Raw genomic sequence first — 17,118 nt, forward strand, 5'->3', positions numbered from 1 at the left:
CCAGTGAATGTAGATAGAATAAATAAAAATATGCCGATACTGAATCTGTCTCAGACTGAATAACTAATCCCAGGAACTCCGGAACATTTAAATAAATTATGTTACAGATGAGCTCAAAGTAGGAATCTTTGTCATAGCCAGCATATACTCCAAATGGACAACCAACGTAAGCACTTAACATTGATGGGTTGAATTGCAGACTAGGTTAATGGCAGAGTTACTCAGTCAAAGTGGCTATGTTATTTAGAAGATTACACTGTGTACTCCTGAGACTGCCATGGAAACAGTGTGCTCTCAGACTTATATGGAGTGAATCAACTCTGCAAATGAACAAATGAAATGTCTGGTCTCTTTGCTGGCCTACCTTGCTGTATACAAAGGTTCAAGAACCATTTCAGAACTGTGGTTTACATCATTTCATTATTTAATTATTTAATTTCATTATTTCATAGTGAAATCCTGTTTCAAGTTTGACTAAAATACCTCCTTTGGCATCATTTCAAAGAACATTTATTTTTATTCAAATCGCACTAAAGTAAAAGAACACAGCATAAGGTGATAGGGCTGTTTTTCCTTAGGGCCTGAGTAGCACACGCCCTGTTGATACAACAGCTTTGCAGTTATGTCATATACAGTGTCTTGCAAAAGTATTCATCCCCCTTCGTGTTTGTACTGTTTTGTCGCAATTCAAACTTGAATTAAAATGGATTTTTGGAGGGTTAGCATGATTTGATTTACACAACAGGCCTACAACCTTAAAGGTGCAAATTGTTGTTTTATTGTGACACAAACAATAATTAAGATGAAAAAACAGAAATCTGGAGTGTGCATAGGTATTCACCCCCAAAGTCAATACTTTGCAATTAGAGCTGCAAGTCTCTTGGGGTATGTCTCTATTAGCTTAGCACATCTAGCCACTGGGATTCTTGTCCATTCCTCAAGGTAAAACTGCTCCAACTCCTTCAAGTTAGATGGGTTACGTTGGTGTACAGCAATCTTCAAGTTATGCCACAGATTCTCAATTGGAGTTAGGTCTGGGCTTTGATTAGGCCATTCCAAGACATTTAAATATTTGCTTTTAAACCACTCCAGTGTAGCTTTAGCAGTATGTTTAGGGTCATTGTCCTGCTGGAACGTGAACCTTCGTCCCAGTCTCAAACCTCTGGCTGACTCAAACAGGTTTTCCTCCAGAATTGCCCTGTATTTAGTGCCATCCATCTTTCCTTCAGTTCTGACCAGCTTTCCTGTCCCTGCAGATGAAAAACATCCCCACAGCATGATGCTGCTACCACCATGCTTCACTGTAGGAATGGTGTTCTCAGGGTGTTGGGTTTGCGCCACACATGGCATTTCCCATGATGGCCAAAAAGATCAATTTTAGTCTCATTTGACCAGAGAATCTTCTTCTATGTGTTTGGGGAGTCTGCCATATGCTGTTGGGCAAACTCCAAATGTGTCTTCTTAAGCAGTGACACTTTTTCTGGCCACTCTTCCAAAAAGTCCCGCTCTGTGGAGAGTATGTCTTAAAGTGGTCCTATGGACAGATACTCTCATCTCCGCTATGGATCTTTGCAGCTCCTTCAGTGTTATCTTTGGTGTCTTTGTTGCATCTCTGATAAATGCCCTCCTTGCCCGATCTGTGAGTTTTGGTGAGCGGCCTTCTCCTGTCAGGTTTGTAGTGGTGCCATATTCTTTCCATTTTGCTATAATGGATTTAATGGCGCTCCCTGGGATATTCAAAGTTTGAGATATTTTTTTTATAACCCGACCCTGATCTATACTTCTCCACAACTTTGTCTCTGACCTGTTTGGAGGCTCCTTGGGTTTCATGTTGGTTGCTTAGTAGTGTGCAGAGTCAGGGTCCTTCCAGACCAGGCTGATTTATACAGACATCATGTGACAGATCATGTGACACTTTGATTCCACACAGGTGGATCTTAATCAACTAATTATGTGACTTATGAAGTGAATCGGTTGGACCAGCTCTTATTTAGGGGTTTCATATGAAAGGGGGTGAATACCTATGCTATGTTGTGTAAATCAAATGGTGCTAACCCTCCAAAAATCCATTTTAATTCCAGCTTGTAATGCGACAAAACAGGACAAACACCAGGGGGGATGAATACTTTTGCAAGACACTGTTAAAGGTACGAAGATCATAATTTGTCATTGTTGGCTTGTTTTATTCCAAAGAAATGCTTTCCACTGGCTCCCAATTCCCTAGGAAACAACACAATCTTTAATACTTACTTGAAAGTCAGTTTCTCCTGTCTTTTGGCTTTGGAAATGGTCAAGCTCTTTCTGAATGACCTCCTCAAGCATTGTCTGCTTATTGAGCAGAGTCTGGACATCCTGAGACAGGGTCGTCTGACCTTCCGGAGTGCAACTCCTCAGCAGAGAAGATTTCAGTATTTCAACTTCATGTAGATTCTTCCCTTCATGCCCCAGATCTTGAAACAAGGCCTGTCACATAAAAAATATGCGTTATCCTGTGTTTGTTTGCATGTGTCAGGAAGAGTTAGGCCCTGTCCACACGGCAACGGATTCAGGTGAATCTGATAAAATTGTTTATCGTTTCGGCCTGGCGTCCACACGACACCGGCGTTTTGGGTGCCCCACAACGATATTTTTTGAGAACGGGTTCCAGAGTGGAAAAATCTGGCAACGGCGCCGTTGCGAAGTCGTCTGGATGAGTAGAACGGATTTGTTTACGATGACATCACAACCGCATGACTAGAACAAGCAGCACTCTCGCTGTTTTGTATGAACCACTGCATTGCATTCACTTTTGTATACAGCTTTTCTTTTAAATAAACAAGTAACTGAACCATTTATTGAATTTCTTTTTTTTTATTGGATAAGACTGCTTTTCAAAATGTTCGCACACACAATATAAAAAGTTATATAAATTATATAAAAATGCTTTTCAAAATGTTCACACACAATAAGAAAATTAAGTTATATAAAACTATGCACACTAATAAAACTAATTTGTACACACAGAAGGCACGATTTCCTCGCGTAGTCGCAGCCATCTTCTTCTTGTTGTTGTGTGCTTGTTCCTGTGAGTGCTTCACGCCGGGTAGAAGAAGGGGTTTATGCGCATGCGTCCTACTTCTTCTATTGTTCTGGTGTCTCCGATGGGACCGTCTTACAGCGCACGTAGAGGTGTGGCATGTGTATTGCATCGTTTTCAGCAAGCGCTGCGTTGCCATATGTACCTGATATTTTACTGATCCGTTGCCCATGTGGACGCGATATTTTTTAAAATAAAATCTCGTTGCCGTTGTCGTGTGGATGTAGCCTTAGTGTGCATATACTGTAAGTGTGTCTACACAAGTGGCTGAGTCTTTGTAAACTTAGTATGTGAATTCTCACTTCTAGAGTGTCCAATTGAGACTCCTGACTCTTTTTCTGTGGAGGCATGAGCATTTCCTTCTGCAAAGTGTCCAGGGTTTCAGTGCACTGCTTCAGCATGAGGCTACAGTGCCTTTCTCTGTGAATGCTCTCATCCAGACCACCACATACATCCTATACATGCACATAACACACAAACATGATGATAAAACATAACATTATTCGTAAGGATTCACTGGCTCATATCCTGTACATTCCATTGTGCTATTTAAAGGGGAACTGAAGTCATTTTTAAACTTGCTTTATTTCTTAATTAACGTGTTATTCAATTACGTTTTCGGTTTTAGTAACCTTATATCGTGACTCGTATTGGCAACTAATTGCAATTAAATATTCTACTTATCGGCCTATTCGGTTTTTAGCCGTGTTGAATTTAGTTCGTTTGTTCCACGGCAGGCGTCGCTTTTCCGCGCAATCTTCATGAGACTTGTGCGAGACTTCGAAACGTGAAGCGTCAGCCAGGTGTCAGTGCCGCCATTTTGAAAACTGTTTTCCAAACGAAATATTGCACAAAAATGAGTTTAAATAACGATTACTGCCTACTTTTTTCAAACTTTCCTGATTGCTATCAAAACAAACAAAACTTCCGGGTTGATTACGTCAGCATTCGAAAGAGGGTGCGTGCGTCTTTTGACAACATTGGCAGATGTTGCCCTGTGTCCAAAATCACTCCCTACTCACTATATAGGGCACTATATAGTGAGGACGCCATTTCGTAGTGCTGTCCGAAACCTTAGTGAGGATTATTTACACCCGATATAGTGCACTCAAAGTATCCCACAATGCATCACGAAAAGCAGTGTACAATAATGGTCACTAACCAAAGCAATAAATCCCATCATGCATTGCGGTCGCACTGAAAGAAATCAAATTAAAAGTCTCAAATTTGATTTAATAAAAGGCAGCGGCAAAGAAGAAAGAATTCAGCCTTGATTTAAAAAAAGTGAAAGATGCAGGTACTTTGTATTGATTAATGTGGGAAATACGCTCAGTATAATATGGATTTATCACAAAAACACATGCATGTATTTTTTATTTTGAAAACCCACCAGCCGACTGATCTGGCACGTTTTAATTGTGTGACAGTAATGACGTAAATACCAGTGCGACGGACTAGTGTCCGAAAGAGTTTTTTTTTTTTTTTTCATTTTACCAATGAGCTCACAATATAGTCCTCTATATAGTAATTCCCTATATAGGGAGTAGTGAACGAGTGAGCGATTTCGGATACAGGGTTGGTCACTTTGATTTCCGCTGTACGTTTTACTTCCGTCCAACGATGTCTCGCACAGAGGTCTCAACGAATCTCGTTTACGGCCATTGCTTTGACATATGGGCCGATATATTACAGAGCATATTTCAAACACTCATAACTTGCTATAGCAGTGACAAAATAGCGATCAAAAATGCATTCCTATATTTAATAAAATGAGAAATTGAATTTTGATCATAAAAATTTGCCTTCAGTTCTTCTTTAACAGTTATTTCACAAAATCGAGTCGTACACGAGCTGATAGCCGACGAGGCGCTATAAACCCATGTACAATGAGATTGAGTGGAATAACTGTTTTATTCTGTCCACATTCACTGGATATTGAGAAACAGAGCATTTTTATTTTTTTTACAAATTCGACAAATAAAAACTTTATACAAAACGTCTGACAAAACCATTTCCGCTTGGAATGTAAACAAACCGGTGAAATGACAGTAGCAATTTGTGAAAAATGCGATAATTTTTGAAAAATAAAAAAGTTCTTACCATCAAATACTTTTATTCCATATTTTGTTGCTTTTTTGTGTATTTTTTGGGGTTTTGTTTTCCAGTAGAGTTTTTATTTCGTCCTCGGTTAGCTCAGCAAAACGCTCTGCCATTTTTTTCTCTACTCACGGAATATGAGCTGATATCCTAGTAGTAGAGCAGCCAATCAGAGCACACGAGTGCTCATATCCAGTGAATGTGGACAGAATAAGACAGATTATACATTACTGAATAAAATGCATCCAAAATTGCTTACACTGATTTGTTTGACCAAGCTGGAGGCACTGTTCTCCAGACTATCCCATGGCAGATCAGTCCAGCTTTGGTCTTTTGTTAACTGGGCCTGCTCCTTCATCTCAAATTTCAGTGCTGTAACTTCAGAGTCCAGGGCTTTGGCTTTCTCCAGAAGGCAATGAGCCTGCTCCATAACTGCCTTCTTCTCATTCAAGCCTGGCCAGGGAAAAAGCAAAGGTAGGGCTGCAATTTGCTCTTGGAGCTCCTGAAGCCTGGTCTCAACCTGCTGTTGCTGGTGCTGACCGGAGGAGAAGTGCTCCATAACACCCTGTAGAAGCCTAAAACACAGAGAGTAGATTAAACAGGAAAGGTGAAGACATGCAGCCTTTAAAAATAAAAATAATAAAAAAGAAAACCCTGCATATGGTCATAAGTCCATTCACCATTAAACTGTTAGCCTAAATGACTGAAACCTTTTATTGAATATAATGCAAATTTAAAAACCAACTATGAATGCTTTTTCAAAATATTTGTCAATGAGCATTAAGAGGTTTAGCACTCATAACCTTATCTTATGTATGGAGTCAAGCTGTCAAAATCCCTCAAATGAAAACCAGTCCTACTGAAATATTTGCATATATATTATTTACCAGCTGGGAGGTCCGTATCGTGAAATACCATGACCGAGGTCTTGAAAATACTGACTGAGAGGCCTCGGTCACGGTATTTCACGATACGGACCGACCTTAAAGGAACAGTCCACCATACTTCCATAATGAAATATGCTCTTATCTGAATTGAGACGAGCTGCTCCGTACCTATCCGAGCTTTGCACGACCTCCCAGTCAGTCAGACGCGCTGTCACTCCTGTTAGCAATGTAGCTAGGCTCAGTATGGCCAATGGTATTTTTTGGGGCTGTAGTTAGATGCGACCAAACTCTTCCACGTTTTTCCTGTTTACATAGGTTTATATGACCAGTGATATGAAACAAGTTCAGTTACACAAATTGAAACGTAGCGATTTTCTATGCTATGGAAAGTCCGCACTATAATGATAGGTGTACTAACACCTTCTGCGCGCTTCGACAGCACATTGATATCTGAGCTCCGTATCAATGCGCTGCCGAAGCGCGCAGAAGGTGTTAGTACGCCTGTCATTATAGTGCGGACTTTCCATAGCATAGAAAATCGCTACGTTTCAATTTGTGTAACTGAACTTGTTTCATATCACTGGTCATATAAACCTATGTAAACAGGAAAAACGTGGAAGAGTTTGGTCGCATCTAACTACAGCCCCAAAAAATACCATTGGCCATACTGAGCCTAGCTACATTGCTAACAGGAGTGACAGCACGTCTGACTGACTGGGAGGTCGCGCAAAGCTCGGAGAGGTACGGAGCAGCTCGTCTCAATTCAGATAAGAGCATATTTCATTATGGAAGTACGGTGGACTGTTCCTTTAAGCTGGTAAATAATATATTTATTTTTTTCTTTACCAAATTCTAACAGAAAATGAGAACGCCCGAAAGGGAAACCATATTTAGAACAAACCTGCTACAAGCTCATTTTAAAGAAGAAGAAAAAGAAACCTTTATTCGTCACATGCACACTTCAAGCACAGTGAAATTCATCCTCCGCATTTAACCCATCTGAAGCAGTGAACACACGCACACACTCAGAGCAGTGGGCAGCCACACCAAAGCGCCCAGGGAGCAGTCAGGGGTCAGGTACCTTGCTCAAGGGCACCTCAGCTCAAGGCCGCCCCACGTCAACCTAACTGCATGTCTTTGGATTGTGGGGGAAACCAGAGCACCCGGAGGAAACCCACGCAGGCACGGGGAGAACATGCAAACTCCATACAGAAAGGCCCTCGCCGGCCGCTGGGTTCAAACCCGGAACCTTCTTGCTGTGAGGCGACCGTGCTAACCACTACATCACCGTGCCGCCCAACATTTTCGGCTTTCTCCTGAAATGTTTTCTTTTATTTTGTCTTCATCAGGGTAGTCAAACTCGCTTTCGCCGTGAACACTGTCGTTGTCGCTATCCATGCTGTAAAATTAATGCTATTCTACTGAGAAATGCGAAAATAAATGTTGACAAAAAATTGCTACTATGTTGTTTGTTGTTGTGAACGAGCGAGTCGCCAAAAAGGTCCATAACCGGGTTCCGGATCGTAGGATTCCGGACTGCTCGCGAACCAGTCAGAACGCACGATTTGAGGGAAACCGGACAGCGAAAAAAAAAAAAACATGTACAGTGGTGCTTAAAAGTTTGTGAACCCTTTAGAATTTTCTATATTTCTGCATAAATATGACCTAAAACATCATCAGATTTTCACACAAGTCCTAAAAGTAGATAAAGAGAACCCAGTTAAACAAATAAGACAAAAATATTATACTTGGTCATTTATTTATTGAGGAAAATGATCCAATATTACGTATCTGTGAGTGGCAAAAGTATGTGAACCTCTAGGATTAGCAGTTCATTTGAAGGTGAAATTAGAGAGTCAGGTGTTTTCAATCAATGGGATGACAATCAGGTGTGAGTGGGCACCCTGTTTTATTTAAAGAACAGGGATCTATCAAAGTCTGATCTTCACAACACATGTTTGTGGAAGTGTATCATGGCACGAACAAAGGAGATTTCTGGGGACCTCAGAAAAAGCGTTGTTGATGCTCATCAGGCTGGAAAAGGTTACAAAACCATCTCTAAAGAGTTTGGACTCCACCAATCCACAGTCAGACAGATTGTGTACAAATGGAGGAAATTCAAGACCATTGTTACCCTCCCCAGGAGTGGTCGACCAACAAAGATCACTCCAAGAGCAAGGCGTGTAATAGTCAGCGAGGTCACAAAGGACCCCAGGGTAACTTCCAAGCAACTGAAGGGCTCTCACATTGGCTAATGTTCATGAGTCCACCATCAGGAGAACACTGAACAACAGTGATGTGCATGGCAGTGTTGCAAGGAGAAAGTCAGTGCTCTCTAAAAAGAACATTGCTGCTCATCTGCAGTTTGCTAAAGATCACATGGACAAGCCAGAAGGCTATTGGAAAAATGTTTTGTGGATGGATGAGACCAAATAGAACTTTTTGGTTTAAATGAGAAGTGTTATGTTTGGAGAAAGGAAAACACTGCATTCCAGCATAAGAACCTTATCCCATCTGTGAAACATGGTGCTGGTAGTATCATGTTTTGGGCCTGTTTTGCTGCATCTGGGCCAGAACGGCTTGCCATCATTGATGGAACAATGAATTCTGAATTATACCAGCGAATTCTAAAGGAAAATGTCAGGACATCTGTCCATGAACTGAATCTTAAGAGATGGTGGGTCATGCAGCAAGACAACGACCCTCAGCACACAAGTCATTCTACCAAAGAATGGTTAAAGAAGAATAAAGTTAATGTTTTGGAATGGCCAAGTCAAAGTCCTGACCTTAATCCAATCGAAATGTTGTGGAAGGACCTGAAGCGAGCAGTTCATGTGAGGAAACCCACCAACATCCCAGAGTTGAAGCTGTTCTGTACGGAGGAACGGGCTAAAATTTCTCCAAGCCGGTGTGCAGGACTCATCAACAGTTAGCGGAAACATTTAGTTGCAGTTATTGCTGCACAAGGGGGTCACACCAGATACTGAAAGCAAAGGCTCACATACTTTTGCCACTCACAGATATGTAATATTGGATCATTTTCCTCAATAAAAAAATGACCAAGTATAATATTTTTGTCTCATTTGTTTAACTGGGTTCTCTTTGTCTACTTTTAGGACTTGTGTGAAAATCTGATGATGTTTTAGGTCATATTTATGCAGAGATATAGAAAATTCTAAAGGGTTCACAAACTTTCAAGCACCACTGTACTGTACATACACACAAACATGTATATAAGATACTATATGGATATGTGATCAACACTCATGCTCAGGTATACTGTACCTGTGCTGCTCAATTGCAGACTGCAAAACAGAATCCCACTGGCGCTCTGCGTCCCCAACCATGCAGAGGACATCCTGCAAGTCTCTTTCCCCTCTCTCACCGTGTCTCTGAAGCAGTGCCTGACCTCTGACCTTCAGGTTCTCCAACCTGCTGTCTCCTTCAGCCCTCAGGTCCAACACCACCTGACCACACATCAATCGTTACATTTGAACAGACTATGAACAGAAATAAGAATGTGAGGCAGCTGATAGAAACCATCTTTGAAATTCAATTTTGGCATGATTTTGGCAGTGATAATATCCTCAACTGGGGATGAAATATGTTTCTGCCAGTACATTTATCTCTTTTGAACAGCCGGGTGGAAATCAATCCAAGCAGTAATGTTAGGGTCTGGCAAATGGGAAGTCAAAATTAAAAAAAAAAAAAAAAAAAGGCTAAGATGCAATTTAGATATGGGTCTGACCCTTGGCTTTCCATGTGCTCTCACCTTTTCAATGCAATTTTATCTTTTTGGATTAAATTGGCCATTTTACAGTAGGTCTATTCCTCAGACAAGAAAGGTTTGTGTGTGTTCAAATTATTTTACTAGTTCAAAACCAGGACACCTTTTTGCAATGATTTTTATCTATTAGAAAAATAACTGAATGTCCTGTGATCAGCCTTGATGGGCAATTATTAAAATTATTATTAATTACTTGTCAGTAAAGCCGTCAAGAACGACAGCACTAGCCAGACTACAAACACGGACACTCAGAACTGCAACTCCCAAAAAGCACAGCGCCCCCGTCACCCGCTTATTGATGTCAGCTGTCATTTATTCACTGCTCATCAGTCACGCTACTTACGCCTCTCACTTGCACACCCTCAGCGTGAAGTATTGTTCTGTGTTTCTCCAGTCCATACCAAGTCTTTCATTTATTACCTGCTGCCTATATTTCTGACCCTTGCTTTATCTATAATAATCTCATCTCATCTCATTATCTCTAGTCGCTTTATCCTGTCCTACAGGGTCGCAGGCAAGCTGGAGCCTATCCCAGCTGACTACGGGTGAAAGGCGGGGTACACCCTGGACAAGTCGCCAGGTCATCACAGGGCTGACACATAGACACAGACAACCATTCACACTCACATTCACACCTACGCTCAATTTAGAGTCACCAGTTAGCCTAACCTGCATGTCTTTGGACTGTGGGGGAAACCGGAGCACCCGGAGGAAACCCACGCGGACACGGGGAGAACATGCAAACTCCGCACAGAAAGGCCCTCGCCAGCCACGGGGCTCGAACCCGGACCTTCTTGCTGTGAGGCGACAGCGCTAACCACTACACCGCCCCTAATCTATAATAATAATAAATAATAATAAGTTAAATTTATATAGCGCCTTTCAAGAAACCCAAGGACGCTTTACAATTATAGACAAGGAAATAAATAAATAAATAAATAAAATAAAAAGTTAAAAGTCCACCAAGTAGGGGTCAGGATGTAATTCCAGTGGTGTAGCAGCCACAGTCCCACCAAAAGGCGCACGAAAACGAGTCCCACATCTCCAGCACCGCCGCCGTCAGCAACATCGCTCGAACACCACGCCATGGATCCACAAAGCGAGCAGAGAAGCTCCGCCATGCAGAGCGCTGGTATGTCCAAACCGCCTGCACAGCCGTCGCGACACCACCGAGCAACATCGCTCAGAACATCACGCCAAGCGTTAAAGCACAGAGCGCTGGACAACCACGATGTAAAATGAGCAAATGTAAAATTATCTCTGTTTACATTACCTGTCTTGCCTTTATTGCTCTGTTTACTGATTGACTGACCCTTGCCTGCTTTCTGACTACGCTTCCTGTCTCACGATTTGGTTTTGTTACCAGTTTGCACCCTGCTCTCCCCTGCACATACAGTACATCCATAAGCATCTGCACTCTGACACTACTATCCTGCATGTTAATAACAAGTATAAAAATAGGTCTGGGTGTTTAAAAAAAAAAAAAAAAAGGCTTCATGACTTTAGTTAGTTAGTTATGGCCGGGTTCTTGCTCGAACTTGTAATCACTTTTTTTTCCCCCTTTTCTCTGGCTAATCAGACACAAAGTACGCCACCACTCTTGCCGGAGCAGTTGGGGGTTAGGTGCTTTGCTCAAGGGCACTTGAGCCAGCCCTGCTGGTTCAGGGAATCAAACCAGCAACCTTTTAGTCCCAAAGCTGTTTCTCTAACCATTTGGCCATGACTTCCACAAATAATGGTTTAATCACTTGTTTACTTCCTTGATATTTAATTTAAACATCATTCATACATCCTTTTTTCACCTGCAGTTCCTGCAGTCTCTCCTTAGTCTTAGCAGGGATGTTTTGAGTATCTGTTTCCTGAGTGTCAACCGACTGCTGTAATATTTTAAGCCAGTCTTTGGTTCTTTCCGCCAGGTGTCTGAAGTTCTGCAAATCTTTAAGGAAGTCTTCATGCTTTCCCTGAGTGTTGCTGAAATCACATTTCTTTGGTGGAGGATCTTGGACCTTCTGAACTGTAGCTTGGGTATGAAGATCCTCTGACTTTGTGACTTGAGCCTTTTTGACCTGTTGTGGCTTACTGAGCTTCTCTGCTTCTTCTCTCTTCAGGCTGATCATATCTTTGACTGCAGAGATGTTTTCCTGTAGCTGTGCTCCATCCTCGGTAAGAGACCGCAAGCTCTCTGGGCTGGCCACTTTAGCCAACAAACCGACCTGCTGCATCAGAGTATCTACCTGCTCACTTTCTAGCTGTAGTTTCTCTGATAAGACCTGGAGAAGAAAAGTCAGAGAGCTGTTAAAACACAGGAATCAAATCCCAAATTACAGATTATACCTTCACGAGATGATACAGTATATACATTACCAGTCAAAAGTTTGGATATACAATAATTCAATGGATTTCTTTATTTTTGTGAATTAAGACACTTCATGTCAAAGTAAGGCCACACCAGTTCGATTAGTTGGTTCTCGCCGCTTGAAGAAAATGCAAAATGAAAAAAATAAAATAAAATCGAAATCAAACTCCCACCAACAGAAAAACATTGTGCCTGATGGTTCAAAATACTGAAGACTGCAGGTTGAGGTCACATGACGTAGAAAACCAATCAAATCGCCCCTTTCACTTTAGATAAAGACTTGTGGAAGAAACATGCCTGTGGAGGGGAATCCTGCAAAGCCTGTGTTTGTGATTGTTAGGATATTCAGCGAACAGAAGCGTAAAATCTTTGACAGGTGTGTCGAAATTCAAGAGGGGGAAAACTTTGGACAGTTGCATGTTGCAGTTGCATGTTCTCCCCGTGTCCGCGTGGGTTTCCTCCGGGTGCTCCGGTTTCCCCCACAGTCCAAAGACATGCAGGTTAGGTTAACTGGTGACTCTAAATTGACCGTAGGTGTGAATGTGAGTGTGAATGGTTGTCTGTGTCTATGTGTCAGCCCTGTGATGACCTGGCGACTTGTCCAGGGTGTACCCCGCCTTTCGCCCGTAGTCAGCTGGGATAGGCTCCAGCTTGCCTGCAACCCTGTAGAAGGATAAAGCGGCTAGAGATAATGAGATGAGATGAGTATTTAGCCATCAGAAGTAGCCTACTCCTGGTCAAATCTTTTTTTCTGTGCATTGTAGATGTTCAATTGACTGTAATTCAATCGTTTATTTAGCCTATCTGTTTACTGGTTTGCCTGATAAAAGATGTGCAGAGAGATGGCATTCTGACTTGTCAGGCACAGTTGTTCGAGTTCCCCTTGGGGGCTTGTTTACACAAATATAAGGAAAAAATGAAAACTGTTTCAGACTTTTATTTTCAATTATCCTTAATGCATATGGGTGGAAATAAGAAGCTATTAAAAGAGCCATATGAAATATGTAACAATGTATTGTCTTTGTTTCGTTTCTCTATTATGAAAGCCCTCTATTTCCACTGCTAATTTTACCATCAGAGCATTTTTTAAATTTTATTTTTATTTTGCTCGCTCGCTTCATATTTTTCCTGAAAAAATCCGAAAACCAACTAATTAAATTGGTGTGGCCTAATGATGGATGTCGTTTCTCTTTACTTACTTGAGCGGTTCTTGACATAATATGGATTACTACAGTTGTGGAATCAGGTTATTTACTGTTTATTTTTATTATTATTATACTATTTGATCCAGTGTTGTAGTCCAGTCACTGAACCTCAAATCCGAGTCCAGTCTCAAGTCCCCAGTGTTCAAGTCCAAGTCATTAAAAAATTTTTCGCGTCAAGTCTGAGAACAAGACTCCAACCGCACCATTTGATGGTGACTGTTTCAGCACCATTAATAATAGTTTGTTCCTGAAGATGGCGTATGAACAGGTGAATGTGCATTCTCTTTGTCAGGGAACGTCAAGTATCCTTGTCAGAGATGGTTGAGAGATGGATGCAAGTGCAGAAGGTGTTTATTAATACAAGTGAAGACAGATAAACAATCCAGAACGGCAGGCAAAATCAGAAAACGGTGAAACAGGCAATAGGTCAAGCGAGGCACAAACAGGCTATCGTAGATTCGGCAGAATCAAAGACAAGAAACAGCAAATCAAGGATCAGGAAACCAGACAAGGAAATAAAGCTCGGTAAGGTATCAGCAACGCAACTCAATGCTTCGCAAAGTAAGTGTGTTTTTACAGTTTTTATATAGGTAAGCTGATTATGCCTTAATTCTGTGCAAGTGCGAGTCATTTACAGTGCACGCGAGAGTCCGGAGCATGCCCAAGAGTCTATCTGATGCACACACCAAGGCATGCAAGTGTGACACTTTTGCACAAAATTAGTACAAAAATAAATTAATGTACACTACCGTTCAAAAGTTTGGGGTCACTTTGAAATGTCCTTATTTTTGAAAGAAAAGCACTGTTCTTTTCAATGAAGATCACTTTAAACTAATCAGAAATCCACTCTATACATTGCTAATGTGGTAAATGACTATTCTAGCTGCAAATGTCTGGTTTTTGGTGCAATATCTCCATAGGTGTATAGAGGCCCATTTCCAGCAACTCTCACTCCAGTGTTCTAATGGTACAATGTGTTTGCTCATTGCCTCAGAAGGCTAATGGATGATTAGAAAACCCTTGTACGATCATGTTAGCACAGCTGAAAACAGTTGAGCTCTTTAGAGAAGCTATAAAACTGACCTTCCTTTGAGCAGATTGAGTTTCTGGAGCATCACATTTGTGGGGTCGATTAAATGCTCAAAATGGCCAGAAACATGTCTCGACTATATTTTCTATTCATTTTACAACTTATGGTAGGAAATAAAAGTGTGACTTTTCATGGAAAACACAAAATTGTCTGGGTGACCCCAAACTTTTGAACGGTAGTGTAGATATATAGTTGTGTTCAAAATAATAGCAGTGTGTTTAAAAACGTGAGTAAAGCTCAAAATCCTTATAATAGCTTTTATTTCCATGCATTGGGAACACTGCACATTATATTCTACATCAAAACATGAAGAAAAATGTATGAATATTTTAATTACTTTACAGAAAATGAAGAAAAATGAACATTGGGCTGTTCAAAAAAATAGCAGTGTTTGCATTTTTCATTACAAACTCCAAATATTTACTGTATAAACTGAAAAAATCTTAAGGATTTAGTATTCCTGTGAATCACTAAACTAATATTTAGTTGTATAACCACGGTTTCTGAGAACTTCTGGCACCTGTGAAAAGGTATTCCAGCCCAGGATGATTTGACAACATTCCACAATTCCTCTGCATTTCTTGGTTTTGCCGCAGAAACAGCATTTTTGATGTCACCCCACAAGTTTTCTATCGGATTAAGGTCCGGGGATTGGGCTGGCCACTCCATAACTTTCATTTTGTTGGTCTTGAACCCTGATGCTGCTCGCTTACTGGTGTGTTTGGGGTCGTTGTCTTGTTGAAACACCCATTTCAAGGGCATTTCCTCTTCAGCATAAGGCAACATGACCTCCCTCAAGTATTTTGATATATGCAAACTGATCCATGATCCCTGGTATGCGATAAATGGGCCCAACACCACAGTAAGAGAAACATTCCCATATCATGATGCTTGCCCCACCATGCTTCACTGTCTTCAGAGTGTACTGTGGCTTGAATTCAGTGTTTGGGGGTCGTCTGAAAAACTGTCTGCGGCTCTTGGACCCAAAAAGAACAATTTTACTTTCATTAGTCCACAAAATGTTTTTCCATTTCTCTTTAGGCCAGTCGATGTGTTCTTTGGCAAATTGTATCCTCTTCAGTACGTCTTTTTTTTAACAGTGGAACTTTGCGGGGGCTTCTTGCCGATAGATTAACTTCACACAGGCATCTTCTAATTGTCACAGTACTCACAGGTAACTTCAGACCGTCTTTGATCACCCTGGAGCTGATCATTGGCTGAGTCTTTGGCATTCTGGCTATTCTTCGATCCATTCGAATGGTAGTCTTCTGTTTTCTTCCACATCTCTCTGGTTTTGCTGTCCATTTTAAAGCACTGGAGATCATTTTAGCCGAGCAGCCCTTCATTTTCTGCACTTCTTTACAGTATACGTTTTCCCTTCTCCAATCAACGTTTTAATCAAAGCACGCTGTTCTTCTGAACAATGTCTGGAACGACCCATGTTTCTCATGTTTTCAGAGAGAAATGGATCTACAACATGTGCTGGCTTCATCCTTAAATTAGGGCCACCTGATTGACATCTGTTTTTTCACAGAATGAATGATCTCACTAATTAAACTCCACACTGCTATTATTTTGAACACGTCCCTTTCACTTAATTATTCGATTACACAGACTCAGGAGCATGCATATCATGAATGTTGGGTCTGTTGGTTTTCTATGACTCTACTACACCTACTGGTAAATTATTTGCCATGTAGTAATATAATTTCCACCAAAAACAGTGATTGATCTGGTTAGTCGTGTTGGACTGCTATTATTTTGAACACAAGTGTAAATATCTTATGCCAAATTATGGCATGTTCCAAAAAATAAAGAAAAATTCCAAGTCCTCGTCTCCAATTTACGAGTCCGAATGCAGTTAATGCACGAGTCCGAGTCATCAGTGCTCGAGTCCGAGTCACGAGTCCTTAAAATTAGGGCACGAGTTGGACTCAAGTACTACAAACCTGGTTTGATCTCAAATGCATAAAGGAGGCAAGAAATTGCACTAATTAACTTTTGACGAAGCACACCTGTGAACTGAAAAGCGTTCCAGGCAACAACCTCATGAAGCTGGTTAAGATAATGTCAATAGTGTGCAAAGCATCATTAAGGGTAAACGGTGGCTACTTTGAAGAATCTAAAATATCAAACCTTTTGTCTAACACTTTTTGTTTACCACATAATTCCATACATGTTCCAGATGTTATTTCATAGTTCTGACAGCTTCAGTATCGCTCTACAATGTAGAAAATGGTCAAAATACAGACAGACCTCTGAATGAGTAGGTGTGTCCAAATTTTTGACTACTACTGTATGTTAAGTGTGAACTACCCATTGTAAAACACTGTTCTATTCTTCTTTTTATTCACTGAATGATACTCTAATATGCGTGTCACTTGTTCTTCCGACTTTTCTGCCGACATATTCACCTGGATATCCTGGATGAGATGCGAGCCCTCAGATGCATCAAGTGTGCTCAGGGCATCTTTAATCATCTGTATGGAGGACATGCACTCTGTCATCCTGGTTGTGAGCTGAGCCTTCGCAGCCACCAGTTCTCTAAAGACGTCACTTGTTTCAGTGAAGAGCTCCTTGACTTCCTCCATTCTATTCCTCAGCTGACTCTCAATCACCT

The 17,118-nt window shown here is 41.1% G+C and overlaps 1 protein-coding gene across 11 annotated transcripts in view; it reads right to left on the reverse strand.

Annotated features, from left to right (window-relative positions):
- LOC132883748 (nesprin-2) overlaps positions 1 to 17,118 on the reverse strand; it is a 379,369-nt gene that overhangs the window by 247,247 nt on the left and 115,004 nt on the right. For 10 of the 11 annotated variants that reach the window (XM_060917719.1, XM_060917721.1, XM_060917716.1 and 7 more), the window contains 6 exons: positions 16,913 to 17,116; positions 11,650 to 12,117; positions 9,346 to 9,527; positions 5,433 to 5,748; positions 3,379 to 3,531; positions 2,251 to 2,463 (listed from right to left, as the gene is read on the reverse strand). In XM_060917719.1, coding sequence (XP_060773702.1) covers positions 2,251 to 2,463; positions 3,379 to 3,531; positions 5,433 to 5,748; positions 9,346 to 9,527; positions 11,650 to 12,117; positions 16,913 to 17,116 — 1,536 coding nt within the window. The remainder of the gene's footprint in view (positions 1 to 2,250; positions 2,464 to 3,378; positions 3,532 to 5,432; positions 5,749 to 9,345; positions 9,528 to 11,649; positions 12,118 to 16,912; positions 17,117 to 17,118) is intronic. The other variant, XM_060917720.1, reaches the window with a different exon arrangement.

This window comes from Neoarius graeffei, chromosome 3 (assembly GCF_027579695.1).
Source record: "Neoarius graeffei isolate fNeoGra1 chromosome 3, fNeoGra1.pri, whole genome shotgun sequence".
Lineage (NCBI taxonomy): Eukaryota > Metazoa > Chordata > Actinopteri > Siluriformes > Ariidae > Neoarius > Neoarius graeffei.